The 9972-nt window shown below is 41.6% G+C and overlaps 1 protein-coding gene and 1 long non-coding RNA gene across 4 annotated transcripts in view; one reads left to right on the top strand and one right to left on the bottom strand.

Moving 5' to 3' along the window:
• Positions 1-572: 572 nt before the first annotated feature.
• On the bottom strand, positions 573-2320 carry LOC130542468 (uncharacterized). Its single transcript, XR_008957041.1, has 2 exons — positions 2156-2320; positions 573-2067 (listed from the first exon to the last, which is right to left on the bottom strand). It is a non-coding gene; the product is annotated as an uncharacterized LOC130542468 (long non-coding RNA).
• Positions 2321-2415: 95 nt separating this feature from the next.
• The window catches only part of MAPKAPK5 (MAPK activated protein kinase 5), a 33895-nt gene continuing 26338 nt past the window's right edge, over positions 2416-9972 (top strand). The window contains exon 1 of one of the 3 annotated variants that reach the window (XM_026514895.4): positions 2416-3132. In XM_026514895.4, the coding sequence (XP_026370680.1) occupies positions 3097-3132 (36 nt within the window). In that variant the 5' untranslated portion in view covers positions 2416-3096. The remainder of the gene's footprint in view (positions 3133-9972) is intronic. The other 2 variants (XM_026514893.4, XM_026514894.4) reach the window with 2 other exon arrangements.

Here is a 9972-nt window from a genome sequence, read left to right as displayed (position 1 = left end):
TTTTTATTTATTTGAGAGACAGAGAGTGTGAGCTAGAGGGACAGACTCTCAAGCAAACTGCACTGAGCCTAAAGCCTAACATGGAGCTCCATCCCATGACCCTGAGATCATGACCTGAGGTGAAACTGAGAGTTGGCCATTCAACTGACTGAGCCATCCCGGTGCCCCTAACATGGTATCTAGAGTGTGGTTGAAGAACATGTAGAAATTAGGCTCTGTGTGTGTGTGTGTGTGTGTGTGTGTGTCTTGAGAGGGGAGATTGTTTCTAGGGAGAGGGAAAGCACATGCAGACAACAGCCAATAAGGTGAGCTGCCAGACTCAGCGTATACTGAGTTCTTCATCTCTGCATTTCTATTACATAACACAGTGCCTGGCACGGAGAGGCACCTGATAAATTATTATGGAATCAATGAATGAATAAATCCGATGCACCTTTTATTTCCTGTTATAGATAATGTCAATTCATCTAGAAATTTTCTCCCAAAATTTACTGCTGGATCACTGCTCTTATTTGTATTAGATAGCACAGGCAAAGTTGCTAGTACAAAAAGACTCAAATACATAAAAGCTCAAAACAACAAAGGTTTATTTTTTTTCTCATATAACAGTGCTAGGTGGATATATAAGTCCATGGAGCTGAGGTTCTCCTCTACTCAGGAATCTTCCATCTTGAAGCCTTGCCTTCTCCAGAACCTTCTTATCATCGTCCAGCTGGCAGAGCAAGTAAGAGCACCTGTTGACAAATTTTCTGGGCCGAGCCTGGAAACTGTGCACATCTCTTCTGTTCACTTTCCGTAGGAGAGCATAGGCACATGGCCACACCTACTTTAAGGGGGCTGAGGAATGTACTGTAGGTGTATGGCCAACAAAGAGGACAACTACATCTGCACCACAACGTATATCCAGTTACTTGACTTATCCTCTGGTATGTCACACAAAATCCTCAAATTATTCTCGACAGAAAAAAACCGTGAATTCCCCACCTTCACCTGCATCAAGTCCTTCAATCACTGAATGGCATCATCATCCCTCCAGTTGCTGAAGCCAGACTCAGGGAAGTTACTCCTGACTCATTTCTTATTCTTACCTTCCACATGGAATCCTCAGGAAATACTGTCAACTCTACTCCCAAAATATATCATAAATCTATCTACCCCACCTTTGCTGCCACTGCCTTGTTCAAGCATCAGAATCATCTCTTATCTGGATTATTCCAATAGCCTCTTAACAGCTCACCGGTCTCCTATCTTGTTTGCTCGTATTTCTCTGTCTAGCAGAATGATCTTTCAAAACATAACTTTGATCGCATCACTCTTTGGTTTAAAACCTTCCGATGACATAGAAAAAAACCAAAAGTCATTTCCATGACCCTAGGGTGTATGAAACAGCCCCTGTCCACCTCTCCAACCACATTCTTTCTCTTTCTACTTTTCTCTTTCTACTTGCTCTGCTCCAGCTACAATGAACATTCTGCTGCTTCTTGAACATACTTGGCTTATTTCCACTTTAAGATTTTTGCACCTGCTGTTCCATCCGCCCAGATATCTTCTCCTCAGATTTCCAACAGTCAGCTCCTTCTCATTCCTCAGAGGTCTCAGCCTCAGTGTTACCTCCTGGGAAACCTTCCCTGATCATCTGCTAAGAAAAATCCCTACATCCAGTTATTCTCTTATCTCAGCATCCTGTTCACGTTCTTCTTAGCATCCACAAACTCCGTGTTTCCCTCTGCTTATTTGCTTCTTACCTTTCCTGAAAGTAAGATCCACTGAGTAGGTACCGACTCTTGTTCCTATTGTTTCCCAAGTGTTAAGTAGGCCTGACACACGGTGGTGCTCAGTACATAACTGAACGAATGAAGATCCACCAACAGCTCGTTCAAGGTCCTTGGATAGGTAATTGGTGTAGTGGAAGGAGCACAAACGTGGGTTCCAATTGACTTGACCACTTCTCAGCTGTGCCCTAGAGAGTTGGGCTCTCAGAGCCTTAATTACCTAACCTGGGAACGCGGAGATAAGAACATACTTACCTCGCAGCGCCAAATGCCTGCTTTGTATAGCAGAAAGAACCTGATGGGGCAAAAGAGCCTCACGTAAAATTAACCCTCTGAATACACAACTATTACTACTATTATTACACACAATTCTGTTCTCTTACCGCTGCACCCGCCCGGGACTTCCGTTTCCTCTTCTTCATCACGAGTTGAAACCCCCGGGTCCTTCGCGCAGGCTGTTCCTGGCGGAACGAACCTCCTTCCCGGCGCCGGCGAGAAAATAAGGGGCCCGAGCACCACTCAGTCAGGTGCCGTTCTCCAGTGGATCCACCCCGTCGGGGGGGGGGGGGGGGGGGAGGAAAACGGCACGTTACGTCATCAGCGCGGCGCCAGCGCTGCGGAGGGCCCCGGGGCCTGTGCCGAGTGCGGCGCAGCTTGGGGAGGCCCTGGCGGAGGCCTGCAAATCAACTGCGTGGTTTGGGGGACCTCGGAAACCCCAGCGGACGGCGGCGAGGGGCGCGTGGAGCCGTGGGGGCAAGGAGTCGGGCGGCAGGAGGGGCGGCCCGGAGCTCAGGCGGGACAGAGCGCCGGCGGGCGGGCGGCCGGCGGGGCTGCCCGGCGCGGGTGTCCCGGCGATGTGTGGCGCTGAAGCGGCATCGGGAGCAGCAGCGGCGGCGGGCTCGGCCTCGGCTTCGCAGCGGTGCCGGCGGCGGAGACGGAGGCGCAGGTTCCTCATTAGGACCTGGCGAGCCCAGGCCTAATCGGCGGCCCCGCGAGGCCTCTGCATAGCGCCCCGGACGGGGACCCGACCCGCCTCGCCCTGCCCCGGGAGCCTGCCTCCCCGGCCGGGGATGAAGCCAGGAGGCGGCCGCGCGGGGCGCAGCACAAAGGCTTGTCCCTGGGGGCCGCCGCCGCCAGCCTAGAGCCGCCCGCCGAAGCGGAGCCGGCGCCGGGGCCCTCATCCCCGCCGGCCCCTGGGGGCGGCTGCTGCCGGTCTCCCCGAGGCCCAGGGGCCCGAGCGCCGAGCCCCTTGCTCCCTCGGCTACGGTGGGACCGGGCAGCTGCGCAGCCTCCGCCGCTCGCGGCCGTAGAGGCCCTACGGAGCATGTCCGAGGAGAGCGACATGGAGAAAGCCATCAAGGTAAGGGGGAGATGCCCCCTTCCTCCCCGCTTTGTCCCTGTGGCATTCCTCTGGGCTCAGCCTCAGAGAGCGGAGAGAACTTGGAGTGAGAGATTCCAGCGACTCCCGGTTTCGGTCTTCCCAGATTCCGTGGACTGCGTTTTACAGCCCTGGGGCGAATGGTTTGTGTCTGTGTAGGGAGGGATGTCCGACTCCCTCTGACTTCCCTGATTAAAGTAGGGATGTGATTTGTGCTCATCTAAAACGGAAGGTGAGTGGCGTGGAGATACTTGATATGAGTGGGACAGAGGGGGCCCTACGACTCTACTTTCAGTCACTCCCCAGGTGCCGCCAGTATATGTTTCCGGATGATCTGCAACAGTACTTGGAGAGTTGGACTTTACCCATCGCTCTCTATTTGTTTGAAACCAGCCTCCTGGAAACCTGCAGTTTCAAAAGGGGTGGCTCGCCTTCTCACAAAATCTGTCTTTTGGCACGTATTGTTCTTTCTTTTGCGTATGTTCCCTCACCTTTTCCTCTTTCCTCTCCTCCTAGGGAGCATTTAATTTATTGAGGAAGAGCTCATGGTGTTCTGTGACTTACTGCCACTGTTAACAACAACAGCAACAACAACAAAGCAAATATGTGTGTTCTAAAATGACCCAAATAAAGTGAAAAGTTTTCAAAAATCTGCTTTTTATTCTTTTATTTTTTTTTTAAACAGGCAAACGTTGGAGGTACTAATAGTTAGAAAGTCATTTAGCTGTAGCTAGGAAATTAGAGTCTTGTGTAAATTGAGCCCGAAGTTCGATATGTATTATTTACTTATTTTGCAGTATTAAGTCAGTCCATTTAAGAATTCCATTTTCTCTTGAGGGACAGGCATCCATTTGGCAACTTGGGGTTATTTTCCCCTTCGAGACACAGTTAAGAAGTTACGCTTCTAATAATTTTTTGTGTAGCAAAGTTTATAGACGTTATCAGTCATTCCAAAGAAACTTCACCTTTTAAAGGAGGCATGAAAATATACATACACATTAAGAAAGATCAAATTTTAAATAATAGAAATAAAGGTTCTAAAAGACTGTATTTTTTCTTTTGGTTTGGATTTTATTGGTACAGGGTCATGAGTTGTTACCTAAAGTTATATGCCTGGGTTGTGAATCAAGTATTGTCCGTGGTTTTTTTTTTGTATTTTTTAAACCAGGTGCTGTCTTAGGCATTGGTGGTGCAAAGCCAAACTCCCAGATGTCCCTGCTCTCAAGGAGCTAATATTCTAGATGGTGGAGTTAGGTAATAAACATTGCCGGGTGCTTAAAATTAAGTATAAAAAGGGTGGGGAGTACTATTTTAGGAAAAGTAGTCAGGGAAGGCCTCTCTGAAGAGCTGACATTTGTGTAGAGGTCTGAAAGGGACGAGGGAGGAAACCTCCACTGTCTCAGAGAAGAGTATTACAGGCAGTAGGAACAGCAGATAGAAAGGTACTGAAGTAGGTACAAGTCTTGTGTGATCCAGGAACAGCAAAGTGAATGCAGTGGGTCAGTGTAGATTATGTTTTAGGGAGGTAATGGGAAACTAGAGCACAAAGGGACTTGTAGACCATCATAGGGACTTCAGCTTTGAACTTGAGTAGCAGAGGAATGCTAGGGAGTTTTGAACAGAAGAGGGACAGAGTTCTAGAGGGTAAATATATAAATGGGAAGCAATGTTACATAGTGGTTACCATAGTTTCTCTAGGTAGACTCAGGTTAAAATCTCAGCCTTGCCATTCATTAGCAGTGTCCTTGAGTAAGTCACTTCACTTCTCTGTCCCTTACTTTCCCCACTCATAGAAAGGAGATAAAAACACTCCACAGCTCATTGGGTTTTTTGAGGATTTAATGAACAGCTGTATCTAAATGTGCTTACAAAAATACCTAACATTTAGTAGGAACTTGATGAATGTTAGTTAGTTCATAGCTGAAGAGTCATTTAAGAAAGTCATAATTTCTTCACTTGGTCACTATTGCCCAATCTGACTTTCTTGAATTTTTTTTAGCTTTTCTTCATGTACTTGACAGGTCATTGGTGAGTCTGCCTACTAGTTTGGGTGTGTCCAACGAATACAAATAAGTGAAGTTGAAAATATCTGATTGACAGCCACTACTGACTAGGATATACTCGCTTGGAAGCAAGCCAGCATCACATCAAATAAAACTTCTGCTCCATGGCATTGTGTTGTATTCATTGTTTTGCTTTCTTGAGGATGTCCCTCAATGGTGAAGTCTGAGACCAGTGGAGTTCAGCTGGAAAAGCTGTTTTCCTGGGCTCTGATCAGACCATTTAAACCTCTGCTGCCTGACTACCTAAGAGCAGTCTGATTAGACTTTAACATCTCATCCTATTACTCTTCAAAATAATTAGGATAAGGCCAAGGCAACAACCATAGGCTCTGTCTTCTCATTTCTGTCTCTTCTCCCTTAGCCCCATGACTTCACTGTTCCTAAGGCACTTAGCTAAACCTGGAGAAAGAGCATTTGGGGATTACGGATTGCTTACATATTTGCCTTCTATTGTATATGGCAGAGTTCTTAATATTTGATGCACTTAGTGAAAATTCATTTCCTTAGTTGTAAAAATATTGTTTAAATGCAGTATGATTTACATACCATAAAATTCACAAAATATAAGTGTGTAAGTTCAAGAATTTTTAGTAAGTTTACAGAGTTGTGCAACTTTCATCACAATCCACGTTTAGAATAGATCCATCCTGGGGCACCTGGGTGGTTCAGTGGGTTGGGTGTCTGACTCCGTTTTGGCTCGAGATCAAGCCCCACATTGGTCTCCGTGCTGGGTGTGGAGCCTGCTTGAGATTCTCTCCCTCTCTCTCTGCCCCCCCCAAACCCCATCACATTCTCTCTCTTTCTCAAATGGATAAAATCTTTTTTTAAAAGAATATTTGCATCCTCCCTAGAAAGTTCCTTTCACCTCTTTAGTCAGCCTCTACTCCCACTCCCCACTCCAGACAATTACTGATCTACTTTTGCCACTAAGTTTTGTCTCTAGAAATTCCAAATTAATGGAATTGTATAATACATAGTCTTACATATTTGGCTTCTTTTACTTATAATACTTTTGAGGTTCATCCATGTTAGTGCATATATTAGGAGTTTATTTCTTTTTTACTGTTGAGTAATCTTTTTATTGTTTATTCATCCCCAGTTGATGGACATTTAGATTGTTTCCAGTTTTAGCTAATATGAACAAAATGATAAATAAAACTTGCTTATACAAGTTTTTGTGTAAATATTAGTTTTAATTTCTTCTGGGTATATACCTAGGTATGGAATTACTGGGTGGCATGGTAAGTTTATGTTTAATTTTTTAAGAAACTGTTAAACTTTTCCAAATGAGCTTTATCATTATTCATTCCCACCTGTAGTATTTGAGGGGTCTGTTGTTTTTTGTTTTTGTTTTTGTCTTTGTTTTTATTTTTGTTTTTGTTTCCCGCCTGACAGATATTTGGTATTGTTAGTCTTTCTATTTTAGCCATCCTGGTGGTTGTATGGTGGTTCTGATTATGATTTTAATGTGCATTTCCCTAATGACTAATATTGTTGGTCAACTTCCCATGTGCTTATTTGCCATTTGTGTATCTTTTCTGGTGAAATGTCTATTCAAATCATTTGCCCATTTTTAAATTGGGTTATTTGTCTTATTGAGTTGTAAGGGTTCTTTATATACTTTGAGTAAAAACCAATTCTAATGCTATTGAGCATCTTCTCATGTGTTTGCCATTCATGCAATTTTTTTCCCCTGGTATTTAACTCTATTAAAATCTTTTACTCATTTTTAAATTGAGTTGTCTTATTATTGAGTTGTAAGAGTTCTCTCTAAACTCTGAATAAAAGTGATTTATCAGACATATGATCAGCAAATATTTTTCCCAGTCTGTGGCTTATCTTTTCACTTTCAATGGTTTTAATTTTGATGAAGTCCAGTTTATCTTTTTTTCTTTTTCTTATGGATTGTGCTTATGGTGTCATAGCTAAGAAATCTTTGCTTAATCTCAGGTTACAAGAATTTTCAACTATATTTTCTTCTGGAAGTTTTACAATTTTTAGTTCTTTTTTTTTTAGGTCTAATATCCATTTGGAATTAACTTTTGTTTGTGGTGTTACATAAAGGTCTAAGGTTTTGTTTGTTTGTCGTTTATATGGATATCCAGTTGTTCCAGGACAACTTGTTCAAAACACTGTCTTTTGCCCATTGAATTACTTTGGTTACCTTTTTTGAGAATCAGTTGATCATAAGTGAGCAAGTTTATTTCTGGATTCTCTGTTCTGTTCTATTGATCAATATGACTGTCCTTATGCTAGTATCATACTTAATTTGATTACTGAAGCTTTATAGTAAATTTTCAAAATTGGGTAGTGTGAGAACAAACTTGGTTTCTCTTTTTCAAGAATAAGTTGGCTCTTCAGGTTCTTTGTATTTTCAAATAAATTTTAGAATCAGCTTGTCTATTTCTACAAAAAAGTTTTCTGGGATTTTGACAGGGGTTCCATTGAATCTATAGGTCAATTTGGGGACAGTTGCCATCTTAACAATATTGTCTTCTAATCCATGAACATGGTATAACTGTCCATTTCATTAGGGCTTCTCCTGTTTCTCTTAGCAATGTATTTGTAGTTTTCAGTGTATGGATCTTGTACCCTTTAATAAATTTATTCCTCATATTTTATTCTATATGATGCTATTAAGAATTATGTGATTTCATTCTCTGGATTGTTTGTCACTAGTGTATAGAAATACAGTTCATTTCTGTATTTTAATAACGTGTTTTGCATCCTTACCACATTTGCTGCATTCTAGATTTTTGTTGGTGTTGTTTTGTAGGTTCTTTAGGATTTTCTGTGTATAAAAATCATGTCATCAGTGAATAAATACCGTTTTACTTCTTCCTTTACAGGAAATACGCTCTTAATTTTGTTTTCTTGTCTTATTCCATGGGTAGAACCTCAGGTACAGTGTTGAATGAAAGTGGCAAAAGTGGACATCTTGCCTTGTTCCTGATCTCAGGGGGAAAGCATTAAAGACTTATCACTAAGTAAGTGGTTTTGTAGATGTCCTTTGTTCAGTTGAGGAGTTTCCTTCTATTCCTTGTTTGCTGAGAGTTTTTATCAGAAATAGGTATTGAGTTTTTGTTAAATGCTTTTTCTTCACCTATTGATAGTTTTTGTTCTTTATTCTTAATGATGCATATAGAAACATTAATTGATTTTCAGATATTAAACCAATCTTGCATTCTTGGTATAAACCCCACTTAGTCTGATATAAAATTATTCCTGTATGTTTCTGTATTCAGTTTGCTAATAATTTTGCTGAGGATTTTTGCATCTGTATTCATGAGAGATATAGGTCTATAGTTTTCTTGTGATGCCTTTGTCTAGCTTTGGTATGAGGGTAATACATGCCTCAGAATGAATTGGGAAGTATACCCTCCTTTATTTTCTGGAAGAATTTGTGTGGAGGGTTGGTATTATTTCATTCACTAAGTCAATAGTTCTCAATAGGGGGCAATTTTTGTCTCTCATAAGACATTTGGGAGTGTTTTGAGACATTATGGTTATTCAGTGCAGATAGGGAATGCTTCTGGCACCTAGCAGGTAGAGGCCAGGAATGTTCCTGAACATCTTAATTCACAGGACAATCTCACAACAAAGAACTATCTGCTTCAAAATGTCAGCGTTGCTAAGATTGAGAAACTGCACTTTAAATGATTTGGTAGAATTTACTACCAAAACTGTGGGCCTAGGCTTTGCTTCATGGGAAGATTTTTTTGTTGTTATTAATTCACTTTCTTGTTACAGATTTATTCAGATTTTCTATTTCTTCATGAGTGAGTTTTGGTAATTTATGTCTTCCTGGAATTTATCCATTTCATCTAGTGTTCTAATTTCTTGCCATAAAGTTGTTTATGGTGATCCTTTATAATGCTTTGAGTCCTCTAAGGACAGTTGTGATGTCCCCTCTTTCATTTCTAATATTAACAATTTGTGTTTTTTTCTCTTTTCAGTCTAGCTGAAGGTTTGTTAATTTTGTTATCTTGAAGAATCAACTTTTGGTTTTGAATCTTCAGTCTTCTGTTTTATTGATTTCTGCCCTAGTTTTTATTATTTCTGCTAGCTTTGAGTTTATTTCTTTTTTCTCTAGTTTTTTAAGGTAGAAACTTAGGTTATTGACTTGTAATCTTTCTTATGTAGGGATTTATAGCTATAAATTTACATCTAAACACCACTTTAACTACACATCATAAATTTTATCATATAGTCCCCTTATAGCCACAATTTTGCTTTCTGTGGTTTTAGTTACCCATGGTTAACCATGGTCTGGAAGCAGATGATCCTTCTAAATCATCAGGTCATTAGTAGCCTAATGCCTTTTCACAAGACCTATGTTATTCACCTCATTACATAGGGACTTTGTCATCTCACATCACAAGAAGAGGAAGGGTGAGTGTGGTACAAAAAAATATTTGTGTGGGGGCGCCTGGATGGCTCAGATGGTTAAACGTCTGCCTTCTGCTCTGGTCATGATCCCAGGGTCCTGGGATCGAGCCCCACATCGGGCTCCCTGCTCAGCGGGGATCCTGCTTCTCCCTTCCTTCTGCTGTTCCGCCTGCTTATGCTCTCTCGCTCTCTCTGTCAAATAAATAAAAATCTTTAAAAAAAAAAAAAAAGATACTGTGTGAGAGAGAGAGATCACATTCACCTAACTCTTATTACGGTATATTGTTATAATTGTTCTATTTTATTATTAATTATTAGCCTCTTACCTGTGCCTAATTTATAAATTATAATGTTAAGTTATATAAATTTT

This window comes from Ursus arctos, unplaced genomic scaffold (assembly GCF_023065955.2).
Source record: "Ursus arctos isolate Adak ecotype North America unplaced genomic scaffold, UrsArc2.0 scaffold_34, whole genome shotgun sequence".
NCBI lineage: Eukaryota > Metazoa > Chordata > Mammalia > Carnivora > Ursidae > Ursus > Ursus arctos.
This window is presented reverse-complemented; position numbering and strand designations above follow the sequence as displayed.